General features: G+C 36.9%; 1 protein-coding gene across 1 annotated transcript; it reads left to right on the top strand.

Annotated features, from left to right (window-relative positions):
- On the top strand, window positions 1-2,310 carry LOC141599674 (CBL-interacting serine/threonine-protein kinase 5-like). The gene has a single exon (XM_074419768.1). The coding sequence runs from the start codon at window positions 339-341 to the stop codon at window positions 1,698-1,700; it is 1,362 nt and encodes a 453-aa protein (XP_074275869.1). The 5' UTR covers window positions 1-338; the 3' UTR covers window positions 1,701-2,310.
- The last annotated feature ends 11,418 nt before the right edge of the window (window positions 2,311-13,728 follow it).

The raw sequence follows: 13,728 nt of genomic DNA on the forward strand, positions 1-13,728 counted from the left end.
TATTCACTTTTATTTTTAGTCCCTCAGATATTTCAATGTTCTCCCCTGCCCCTTGATTCTCTATTCCCATTTGCTAACCTTTCAAAACCGTGTCCCTCATTCCCCCCTATGGCTTTCCCCCGTCACTTCACTTTAAATTTCTCCGAGAAAAGACCGTCACAAACAAAATTTACTGGAATCTCTAATCACACTTTTTCTTCAATAATTGATTAAACCCATCTCTATATGATCAATACTAATCAAGCTTCAATTACACTACCTAATATAAGCCTTGATCACCAAACCTTAGAGTGGAAAGTAAGCTAGTGTAATTATTGGATATTTAAATTTCATTCACCATGGAACAAAATAAAAATCATGAATGTGAAAGCCAAACACATAGGGATAGGAATATAATATTTGGCAAGTATGAGATGGGTAGGCTACTAGGCCAAGGCACATTTGCTAAGGTCTACTATGCCAAAAATATCGCGACAAACGAGAGTGTCGCGATTAAAATCATCAGCAAAGACCAGGTGAGAAAAGCTGGAATGATGGAACAAATTGAACGAGAAATCTCTGTTATGAGATTGGTTCGTCACCCCAACGTGGTCGAGCTAAAAGAGGTTATGGCTTCTAAGACTCGGATATACTTCGTCATGGAATATGTCAAGGGTGGTGAATTGTTTACCAAGATATCAAGAGGCAAGCTTAAGGAACAATTTTCACGTAAGTATTTCCAACAACTTATAAGTGCAATAGACTATTGTCATAGTCGAGGGGTGTCACACCGTGATCTTAAACCCGAAAACCTTCTCCTTGATGAAAACGAGAACCTTAAGGTCACGGACTTTGGCCTATCTGCCTTACCAGAGCATCTAAGGCAAGACGGCATGTTTCATACTCAATGTGGTACACCCGCATATGTTGCACCAGAAGTGCTTAGGAAAAAAGGTTATGACGGTCCAAAGGCTGATATATGGTCATGTGGGGTGATATTATACGTTCTAATTGTAGGGTATTTACCCTTCCAAGATATTAATGTCATGAACATGTACCGTAAAGTTTTTAAGGCAGAGTATAATTTTCCAAATGGGGTTTCAATTGAAGCTAAAAAACTTGTCTCTAAGCTTCTAGTTGTTGATCCTAACAAAAGATTAACCATCCAAGGAATTATGAGACAACCATGGTTTCGAAAGGAGTTTAAACCTTGTTTATCGTTCTCCACGACAAACCCATCAATCGAAATCCCTCAACAACAAGAATCCTTCACAATTAAGGAATCTAAATCATCCTCTCCTAGGTTTTTTAATGCATTTGAGTTCATATCATCAATGTCATCGGGGTTCGATTTGTCGAGCTTATTCGAAGGCAAGAAGAAATCAGGGTCCATTTTTACTTCTAAATGTTCTGCCTTGGCTATTATGGACAAGTTTCAAGAATTAGCTAAAAAGTTGAATTTTCAAGTAAGTGGTAAAGACTTTAAGGTGAAGATGGAGGGGCGGACTGACGGGCGTAAAGGTAAATTGACGGTCACGGCCGAGGTCTATGAAGTCGCGGCCGAGGTGGCTGTGGTGGAGCTTTGCAAGTACTCCGGTGATACACTTGAGTATGTCAAGTTTTGTGAGGAAGATGTTAGGCCTGCTCTCAAGGATATTGTGTGGAGTTGGCAAGGGGAAAATGACTGCCAACTTAATTGTACTATTGACCGTAATTCCTAGGAGTTTAATACGTATTAGCAAAATACAGTATGTAAGAACAAGTCGTAGTTCAAGCGATAAGAGCTCTCTTATCTTAACTGTGAAGTTGGGGATACGATACCCACTCGCAATATAGTGGGCTCAAAAGCAAGTAGAGCATGTGACAGTTGAAAATATTTCACCTTCGTTAGTAGGTGTGTCCTTATTTTGTTTTTGTAAATTTTACTTCCTCCATTCAACTCCACTCTACCTATTTGTATTTTGCACAAATATTAAGAAGAGTAGGGTTGGGTGGAAAATATTATAAATAAATAATGAGGTATAATGTAATTAAGTGGGGTATGAGTGGAAAAGGGTGGAGTTTGATGTAGAAGTAGTGGGGTATGAGTGACAAATATTGTAAATAAGTAATGTGGTATGAGGACAAAATGGTCATTTGGCATTCTTTTTTAGGAAATAGGTAGAGTGGAATTGAATGGATGGAAAAGGAAAGATGGTAGAGTGGAGTTGAATGGAGGAAGTATTTCCTTGCTAGTTGCTAATAGTATAAAGTTAGTGGATCCATCATTAATCATGGCATGATTGATAATTTACCAAATTAATTAAATACATATGATGTCTTTGTTTTAAAGTCATGTCTAAACTACTTAGTGGTAGGACCTTAATTGTGTAAGAACTTGTAATTTGATGTTTTGGGGCCCTTTAGTCAATTTGAAAAGATTAGAAAAATAAGAGATCTATTAAATCATTATTTTATTTTATATCATGACAAGATTCCAATTATCATGCATTTATTCAGGTATTCAACCTATGATGCACTAAACAATTAAATATAATTATGGTGAAGACCAATCAAAGAGGAACATATGTGTTTATTACTCCATATCCTTCTTACCTCTCAACTATTTGTTTAGCTTTAGTTAAAATAGCCGTCACAAAATAAAAAAAAAGGTCACCTATTGAGTAATAGTCTCCGTCTGTTGGAGCATCGATGCAAAGAGCTCATGAATTTGTCGGGTTGGAGTGTTAAAATCGAACATATTTTCAGAGAGGTCAATCACGCAGCGGATTGGCTCGCAAATCTCGAAGTGCACTCCTAGATATCTACTACTCCCTCCGTTTCAGTGATATGTTTACACTTCCTTTATTTTGTGAGGGGAGTGTAAACATATATTACTAGAACAGAGGGAGCATCTTATTCAACACCTCCTGAAGATCTTCGTTCGATCCTTCGTGAAAATTTATTAGGAGTAGCTTTTCTTCGTTTGGTTCTGTCTTAGTCTATTTGTAATTGTCAAGGCTTCGCCTCTTGCATACCAAGAAAAAGAAACTAAAAAAGGTAAACAAATAATTGGGACAAATAGAGATAAGTAAACTTTGGTTTCACTTGCAAGCTTACAATTTTCCTTTTTCTCAAGGGTGAGGGAACTCACAACCGTTATTTTTTTTAATAAGTTTGCACTAGACAAGATTCGGGAATACGTAATAGCCTGCAAATCACGCATATTTGGTCAACCAGACAATCACCATTTATACATGAGTAATAGACAGGTACAGTAGTTTAAAAGGTTTATTTTCAAGTCATAAATAACCGACTAAGGTTCTTGTGCTTTAACTAATAAAACCCTTAATTTTTTTCACGCAAATTTTAACTATTAAAGTGCAATTTACAAGTGAGTTAGCTATTAAACTGCAATTTACAAGTGAGTGGAAAAGAAAGTGACTTGGGTCTAAATCTTCTAGCTTTTGAAGTTAATCAAACCTTACCTTGTTCTCATGATACCTCATCATGTCCAAACAACTCTAAATATAAATAAACATGATATGATATATAAAGACGGAGGTTAGCAATAGTGGGAAGCAAGTTAAGTAATTAGGTGCTTCAAATGTTGTATTATTGTTGGTGGATATGCAATGGTAGGGCATCCTTAGTTCTGGCTTCCAAACTCCATTGATCTAATGTTAAGGCTTTATTTGTGGGAGCGTTATGACTTACCTTTATTAATTCAAAATGTTATCATAACGCGCATTCAATTATTAATTATCATATCAAAGCGTCTTGCTTTTGACGGACAATATCCGTTACAAGCTGAAGACGGATATTGTCCCTCTCATAATAAGACAAGTGGGGGGGGGGGGGGGGATTGGAGCAGGGGAGGGGTGGGGAATGGAGCACCCTATGGATAGTGCCACTTGCATATTGTGAGGGGGCACTATCCGTCTTCAGCTTGTGACGGATAGTGCTCGTCTTCAATGAGAATTTGTGTTCTCATATATTCACTTGAAATGTATGTACCTCACCCCGTAAATCTTGCTTAAGACGAACCATCTGTCTTAAATCTTAAAACGAGTCAAATACTATTACATGATTTTAATAGAGACAATTTTTTAACATTTTCTAAACAACGTGTCATGTGATTTGATATATATTTGATCAGTCCGTCTTATTATAGACGGACACTATCCGTCTATAGCTATAGACGGATAATGTCCGTCTATAATAAGAATTTGTGATATTTGATCCGTTTTGAGGTTAGAATTTATGGTACCTCAAAATGTGCGCAGTTGTAACATGCAAGGGTTAAGATGATAATTCAACTTGTTACTTTAAAAACATTGTTGAGCTTTACAAGAATAGCCGAAATGTATGTGCCACTGCCACAAAAAGTGGACGTTGTAACATGGCTTGGGTATAATTCAACTTGTTATTTTTAAAATATTTGTTAAGCTTTACTAGATTTGCTATGAAGAACTGATATTTATAAATTGACGTCAAACTTTGTAAGGTATCTCAAAAGTTACTAATTTACTATAGCCCTATTTTTTTCGACAACGGTAAACTGATATAAATAAAAACGAGTAAGTAGGATACATTTAAAGTACAAACAAAGGGGTATTGGCTACCCCAAAACTACTTGATACCCAAGTAACAGATGAAACAGTACAAGTAGATTCAAGTGAAGAAACAAGGCGAATTTTCTTGAATGGTGGATGGTAATGAGCGTCGAACTCGATAAGATGGACATAATTCCGCTTCCTCCTCATGACGGCAACAGTAGTGCGGGTGTACCTGCAATAAGAAACTAAAAACATGGATTGTTTCTTTAACGTGGCAGAAGCACAACCCTTGGAGTCTTTAGTGTAGTACCGATGCACAGTAGGTTCGTCGCTAGTAGGTTCGTCGCTGGTAAGTGAAAGATCCCTAACCGCAGCAAACTCAAACCGGGCCGATGAGATCTTAGTAGGATAAGGACAATCATACCTTCAATTCTTCAATTGATCAAATAAGTCAACGGCCTTGTTTGACATTTGACAAATCACAAATTCTCATTAGACAGACATTATCCGTCTATAGTTATAAACGGGTAGTATCCCTCTCACAAATAAAAGTGGGTAGTGCAAGTGGGTGAGAAATGGATACCCCCACTTGCACTACTGACCTTCATTTGTGAGAGAGACAATATTCGTCTATAACTATAGACGGATAGTGTCCGTCTATAATGAAACGGACTACAAACAAATTTATAATAGTAGAACATAGTACTCTCTCAATTGTTGGGAATGTAACTCCAACATTATTGATAAGCTAGTAACATATAGAGTCTTTATTTGCTTAGAGTTATATACGTTATATGTAACTAGTATTTACACTTTAGATGTTAGAAGTCATTAATAGTAAATATTAGGAGTTAGTGTTTTGTATGTTAAAGACTCTTAATGTTACTAGATAAGTTATGACTTAGGACCTTATATAAATAAGGGTCATTAGTCATGTTGGATAAGAGTGAGTAGATGCTTAATATCTCGAGTTAAGCATAGTTGGAAATCTTAGCTAGTAGCTAAGTGTTGGAGGATTGAGATTGTATTATTGTTAAGGTTTAAGAATAATAATACAAGTTTGGTTGTGGTTAAGTTCATAACAAAAATATTGTGTCTTTGCATTTTATATTATTTGTACCAAAAACCCCAACAAATGGTATCAGAGCTACGGCTCGATGAAGAAAAGTTTTGGTACAAAGTTTGAGATGGAGTTGTTCAATGGCAAGAACAATTTCTCGTTGTGGCAAAGCATGATAAAGGATGTCCTCATACAACAAGGGTTGTATGTGACTCTTGAAGACAAAAGGCCCGATGATGTTCAAGTTCTCAAATGGGAAGACATGAAGTTGCGCGCGGTTAGTACAATCTGTTTAGCCCTTGCACCAGAAATCAAGTATAGTGTGTTAGAGGAGACAAATCCAAAGGATTTGTGGACCAAGTTATGTAGCATTTATAATGCAAAGTCGTTGGCTAACAAACTATTCTTGAAAAAGGATATTTTCGAGCTCGAGATGGTAGATGACGGCGATTTGAGGGACCATCTAAACAAGTTCAATGGCTTGATCACCCAATTGACGAGTTTGGATGAGACATTCAAAGAAGAAGACAAGGCAATAATGTTGTTGACTTCTCTCCCCAAAAAGTATAACACGGTTATTACTAGTTTACTTGTGGGGAAGACAACAATGGCCTTAGATGAGACCGTTGTAGTTTTACTAGAGTCCGAAAAGTTGATGAAGCAAGGAGGTGGTGGCTCATCAAGTGATGAAGGAGCTTTTGTGGGTGAATATCGTGGCAAGAAGAAGGGCGGTTGGAAAAAGAACAATCCTAATATCAAGTGCTTCTACTGCGATGAGTTAGGCCATATACAAACTGTATGTCCTAAAGCAAAAGAAGATTTGAAAGAGTTGAAAAAGACTCGTGCTAGTGGGGTTGCAGCTATGGCAGAAGTTGATGATGGTGAGCTCTTAATGGTTCATGGTGAAAAGGAACCTAGTGAGATCTGGGTGTTACATTCGGGAACTTCCTATCACATATGTGGAAGAAGAGAGTAGTTCTCTTCTTATGAAGAATGTGAAGGAAAGATGGTTAGTTTGCCAAATGGTGAAAAGGCAAAGATTGAAGGGATTGGTGAGGTTAAGGTAAGACTTCATGATGGCCAAGTTAGAAGGTTTGGTGATGTTAGATACATACCAAACATTAGTAGAAATTTAATCTCGTTGGGTAGATTAGATGGATTGGGTTGTACCATTCATGTTAAGAATGGTGTTTTAGAGGTCACTAAAAATGGTAAGCTGATTCTCAAAGGTAGAAGAAGGAAAACTAACTTATTCACATTTGATGGAAGATGTGGTAAAGATGGGTTAGTTCAAGGGGATGTTCTCCCAGGTTGGGTTGCTCCGCTCGATAATGGTCAAGTCCAAAATAATGTTGGGCTTAATGGGAGGTTTGTTGGGAATGTAACCCCAACATTATTGATAAGCTAGTAACATATAGAGTCTTTATTTGCTTAGAGTTATATATGTTATATGTAACTAGTATTTACACTTTAGATGTTAGAAGTCATTAGTAGTAAATATTAGGAGTTAGTGTTTTGTATGTTAAAGACTCTTAATGTTACTAGATAAGTTATGACTTAGGACATTATATAAATAAGGGTCATTAGTCATGTTGGATAAGAGTGAGTAGATGCTTAATATCTCGAGTTAAGCATAGATGGAAATCTTAACTAGTAGCTAAGTGTTGGAGGATTGAGATTGTATTATTGTTAAAGTTTAAGAATAATAATACAAGTTTGGTTGTGGTTAAGTCCATAACAAAAATATTGTGTCTTTGCATTTTATATTATTTGTACCAAAAACCCCAACATCAATTTCTCTAAATAATTTATAATTACATTGTGCACAATTATTAAAATAAAACCAAGTGGTGTTAGTCCAGTGGTAGCTGGGTTAAACCTTGAAGCTTGCAGAAATGCAGGAGATGAGAGGTCCCAGGTTCGACTACCAGCTGGGGCGATGATCACTTGGCCACTGCAGCCCCCGAAGGGGGTGGCTTACATGGTCCATGTGGTGGTGCGGGAATGCATGGGCCCGGGGGGGACTCAACCCCCTCGTCATAATTTTTTTTTTATTAAAATAAGAAGATAGTAATGAGTTTATAATTATTAAAAATAATGTGAAATGAGGAGGATGTATTATGAGCTCCATCTACATGGGTTAGTTTATTTACTGATAGGAATTTATGAAGGGATTTGTTAATACTTAAAACGATTTTACTAGACAAATCTCCAGGACCATATGCATGTTAGAAATCAGAATTAAACATAAATAAAAGGGCAATAAAATTACCTCGCAGCGGAATTAATCCGTGAGCAAATAATATCCAGCAAATAAGAAAAATAAGAACCGGATCAGAATAACCCAACTGCTACAAATAATCACGAGCACCCCAATTGTAGTGCCTCCACTAGTATCCATACGCATGAATAGGAGATACGATTTGTATGCTAGTACACAAGGTAGGGTTTATTATTTCTCACAGAGAAATAGGATGGGTGAAACTGACTCCCATATCTCTATTCTTTATATATAGGAAAGCAAAGACTCAGTTTCCTAATTAAACCCTAACTTTAATCGCAGCTGGGCCTAATCTAATTAGAGCCATATTTCCATATTTCAGTCTGACTGTAAAAAGGAGACACCGTATTCATCTTGTGTGTGACCCAATGGGCCCGTTTAATTCTACACGAATCCTTAAACTCATTTAAGACTCGGTCCGTAAGCGGCTTCTAGCAAAACGTTACGGTTACATAGAATATAAACCGGGTTACCTTAATTGGACTTTGGACATAAATCCAACAGTCTCCCACTTCTACTGTGTCCAATTAAACATGTCTCTTTGCTTCTATTGTTCCAATCAAGACTAAGGTAGGAAAAGTGTCAACCTTATATGTCTTAATCATTTTTCTCAAATCTCTGAGTTGAATGTTTGAAGCAGACGACTGACAATCACCTCGTCTGAGCGCGGCCACGCATTTTACAATTCACACTCTTCGAGAGGCCAGAAACAATAAACTTCCTTCAGTAAGGAAGGAACAAATCCCATGTTGTTTAACCACATCCTATCACATGATCCATAGTAAGTCCAAGCATTGTCGTTATAGTCACCAGTCACGGCTGACGATTGACAATGTCAAAACAAACTACTTAGCATGTACAGGATAGTGAAAAACTCAGCTCTAAAGACTGTATATTCACTACTAACTAGTGATAAGAAACTTTACTGACACTAAGCGAATCCTTAGTAAAGTTCTTAACGGGTCTGTCTAATACATTTTCTCTAACATGTACCCATATGCCTGGTTTGATATCCCAATATCATGACTTAAGGAACTTAGTCATCAACCAGCTCATATACTAATCATTTTTAGGCATTCAAGTGTTCCAATTTAATGCCCTGATTAGAGACTATAATAGAAAACATCATCCAAATAGAGTTCCAAAACTAAGTCACGTACTTAGTGATCTGTTTTATCAATGTTAGTTGACTATTGTGGAACAAACATTCAATTAAACAATAATATGAATAAAATCAAATAACAATTTTATTGAATAAATGAAGTAAATGTTACATATAACTAATTAAACATGTCAAGTAAACTCCCACTAAAACAAGGATCTCATAATAGGACTAAGACCACTCGCTAATGCATCTTATACCAATGGCAGCTCTATGACACTCATGCTTAGACCGCGGGAGAGGCTTTGTTAAGGGATCTGCAACATTTGCATCAGTCGGTACTCTGCATATCTTAACATCACCTCTATCAGTGATCTCTCTGATAAGGTGATATCTTCTCTCTATGTGTTTGGATTTTTAACGTGATCTCGGTTCCTTAGCTTGTGCAATAGCACCATTATTATCACAATAAATATCTATGGGTCTAGAAATGCTAGGAATCACTCCAAGTTCACAAATAAATTTCCGAATCCAAACAGCTTCCTTTGTTGCTTCTGAAGCAGCAATATACTCAGCCTCCGTTGTAGAATCAGCCACAGTATCCTGTTTGGAACTCTTCCAGCTAACAGCTCCACCGTTTAACAAGAATACATATCCAGATTGAGATCGAGAATCATCTCTATCAGTATGGAAACTAGCATCGGTATAACCACTTACAACGAGCTCTTCTTCCCCACCAAATACCAAGAACATATCTTTAGTTCTTTTAAGATACTTTAGGATATTCTTAGCAGCTGTCCAGTGACCTTCACCGGGATTGTTTTGGTATCTACTCGTCATACTCAATGCACAAGCTACATCAGGACGAGTGCATAATATGGCATACATTATAGAACCTATGGCGGAAGCATAGGGAATCTTTCTCATGCACTCTTGCTCATCAGGTGTCGAAGGACACTGAGTCTTGCTAAGAGTAATGCCATGAGACATAGGCAAGAAACCTTTCTTGGAATCAATCATATTGAAACGTTGAATCACCTTATCTATATAAGTGCTTTGACTCAGACCAATAAGTCTGTTAGGTCTATCTCTATAGATCCTAATACCCAAGATGTAAGCTGCATTACCCATATCTTTCATAGAAAAACAACTTCCAAGCCACTCTTTAACAGACTGCAGCATTGGAATGTCATTTCCCAGTAGGAGAATGTCATTGACATAAAGAACCAAAAATGCAACTTCACTCCCACTATTCTTCTTGTACACACATGGTTCTTCTTCGTTTCTAAGGAAACCAAACTCTTTGATTGCCTGATTAAAACGAAGATTCCAACCCCGAGATGCTTGCTTCAATCCATAAATAGATCGTTGAAGCTTGCAAATCTTCCCAGCATGTGTTGTGAAACCTTCAGGTTGTGTCATGTACACATCCTCTTGCAGATTTCTATTAAGGAAAGCAGTTTTTACATCCATTTGCCAAATTTCATAATCATGAAATGCAGCAACTGCTAGGAGAATCCGAATGGACTTAAACATCGCTACTGAAGCATATGTTTCATCATAGTCAATACCATGAATTTGCTTGAAACCTTTAGCTACCAGTCGCGCCTTATATATATCCACATTTCCATCCATGTCAATCTTCTTCTTGAAGACCCATTTACACTCGATGGTTTTAACACCATCAGGTGGATCAACCAAAGTCCATACTTGGTTATGGTACATGGATTCCATTTCGGATTTCATTGCCTCAAACCATTTTTCGGAGTCAGAGCCCATAATTGCTTCTTTATATGACCTTGGCTCATCATTCTCTACCAAAAGTAGATCACGATGCTCAGTCACTAAGAATCCATATCGTAAGGGATCCTTACCAAAATTAGATCTTTCAGATCTACGTAGGACGGGTTCCACTGGAGTAGAAACTACAACTCTTTGTAAATCTAAATGTTGTTCCTCCTCATTAGGTGGAGGAATTTCCTGTGTCTCTCGAATTTCTTCGAGATCAACTCTACTCCCACTGGTTCCTTTGGAAACAAAATTCTTTTTCCAAAAAGACACCATACCGAGCTACAAACACTTTGCCCTCAGATGGGTTGTAGAAATAGCACCCTTTAGTCTCCTTAGGATACCCTACAAAGAAGCACTTGTCGGATTTGGTGCCAAGTTTTTCAGGAATTAACTTCCTTACAAAAGCCTCGCAACCCCAAATCTTTAGGAAAGACATCTTAGGACATTTCCAGTCCATATCTCATATGGCGTCTTTTCTACCGACTTTGATGGACACTTGTTAAGTGTGAATGCAGAAGTTTCAAGTGCATAACCCCAAAATGAAATTGGAAGACTAGCATGACTCATCATAGACCGAACCATATCAAGCAAAGTCTGGTTCCTCCTCTCAGACACACCATTCCATTGTGGTGTTCCTGGTGGAGTTAGTTGTGAAACGATTCCACAACCTCTAAGATGATCACCAAACTCTTGGCTCAAGTATTCTCCTCCACGATCAGATCGTAAAGCTTTAATTATCTTGTCAAGCTGATTCTGCACCTCATTCTGAAATTCTTTGAATTTTTCAAAAGATTCAGACTTGTGTTTGATCATCAAGTAAACATAACCATATCTACTGAAATCATCAATAATTGTTATGAAATACTGAAATCCTCCTCTAGCAGTATGACTCATTGGACCACAAACATCAGAATGTATAAGGCCTAATAAATCAGCCGCCCTCTCACTGTAACCAGTAAAAGGCGTTTTTGTCATTTTGCCAAACAAACAAGACTCACATCTCTCAAATGATTCAAAATCAAATGAATCCAAAAGTCCATCTTTATGAAGCTTTTGTACGCGTTTCTCATTTATATGACCCAAACGTTAGTGCCAGAGATAAGTAGGATTGGAATCATTAGTTTTTAATCTTTTGGCATTAATGTTATAGACGTGCTTAGTTAAATTTAGAACATATAGTCCATCAACAATATGAGCTTGACCATATAAAATACCATTACGCATAATAGAACAATATTTGTCTTTTATTCGAATATCAAAACCATTCATGTCCTAACACGAAACAGAAATAATATTCCTGCTAATGGCAGGTACATGATAACAATTATCTAGTTTTAAAACTAAGCCAGAAGGCAACGATAAATGAAATGTTCCTACAGCTAAAGCAGCAACTCTTGCTCCATTGCCCACACGTAGGTCCACTTCACCTTTCGCCAATGATCTACTCCTTTTTATTTCCTGCACATTACAACAAATGGGAGAACCACAACCGGTATCTAATACCCAAGAAGTAGAACAACGAGTAGTAACATTTACTTCTATAACATGAATACTTGAAGTGGAAGCAACACTTCAATTCTTCACATCTTCCAAGTACTTTTTGCAGTTCCTCTTCCAATGTTCCTTTTCATTACAATAATGACAGACATCTTCAGAAGGCTTACCCTTTACTGACTTGGGCATAGGTTTGAGTTTAGCGATATTTGCCTTACTCTTACCCTTACCCTTATCTGAACCTTGCTTTTTAAAGCCCTTTCCTTTCTGTATCATTAGAACATTAGAGGTAGGAGCTTTCTTAATGCTAGGCTCAGCTGTCTTAAGCATCCCATGCAATTTTTTCAGAGATTTGTCCAAGTTATGCATATTATAATTAAAAATAAAATCATTATAATTTGGATTCAAGGACTGAAGCAGAATATCAGTAGCCAACTGTTGGCTTATTCCAGCATCAAGTCTTTTAAGGTTATCAAAATAACCTATCATTTTTTATGACATGTGGACTAACAGGCTCATATTTTCCCATCTTACAGTCAAAGATAGCCTTAACAGTATTATACCTTTCAGTTCTAGCTTGCTCCTGAAACATAGCTTTCAGGTTTTCAACAATCTCATATGCTGACTCCACGTTCACATATTGCTTCTGAAGCTCAGAGTTCATGGTGGCAAGAATCAGACAGTAAACATCAGTATTAGCATCAGAATGCTCTTTCCACGCATTCTTAGCGGTGTTATGGGCATTACTATCTGGTTTTTAGGTAATTCCTTCTCAAGGACATATACCTTTTTCTCCTGCTTGAGAACAATTCTCAAATTGCGATACCATTCCAAGAAGTTTGAACCATTCAACCTTTCTTTCTCCAGGAGGGAACAGAGAGAAAATGAATTGGTGGTATGAGACATTATCTACAACAATATGAATATGCAAGTTTAAGTAACATGTTAAAATATGCAACAAATGAATCCTAAACAATTTTAAGATAATAAAATTGTACATGTAACCCTCATACATATACAATATTCCAAGACCCCAAATCCCCATAATTTAAGTGAGCTTTGGCTCATCGCCCAAATTATAAGGATTAAGGTAAACATTCCTATGTTAATTGCATCTCATATACAACTCTCGGTTTGTTAAGTAATCATCATATGAATTTTAACTACATGCCTCAAAGTTCAAAACTGTTTTGAAAAACTTTGTTAAGACAACCAACCTACATGTGTGGATAACTGTTATCCACCTGTTCAACTTACATATCCAGAATGCTCTACTTTGGCAGACCCATCACTTGATGATATAAGTTTATTACAGTCATTAGGTTGGAAAGACATAAACTTAATATTCAGATTGAGGGATTAAAACATATATGCCTATTACAAATGCATACTAAGGAACAAATACATATTATATGCATCTCATACATAAAGGAATCAACATTAGCATGTGTTAAAATAAAACAAAGGCATATCATTAACATAG

The sequence above is a fragment of the Silene latifolia genome, chromosome 9, assembly GCF_048544455.1.
Source record: "Silene latifolia isolate original U9 population chromosome 9, ASM4854445v1, whole genome shotgun sequence".
Taxonomy (NCBI): Eukaryota; Viridiplantae; Streptophyta; class Magnoliopsida; order Caryophyllales; family Caryophyllaceae; genus Silene; species Silene latifolia.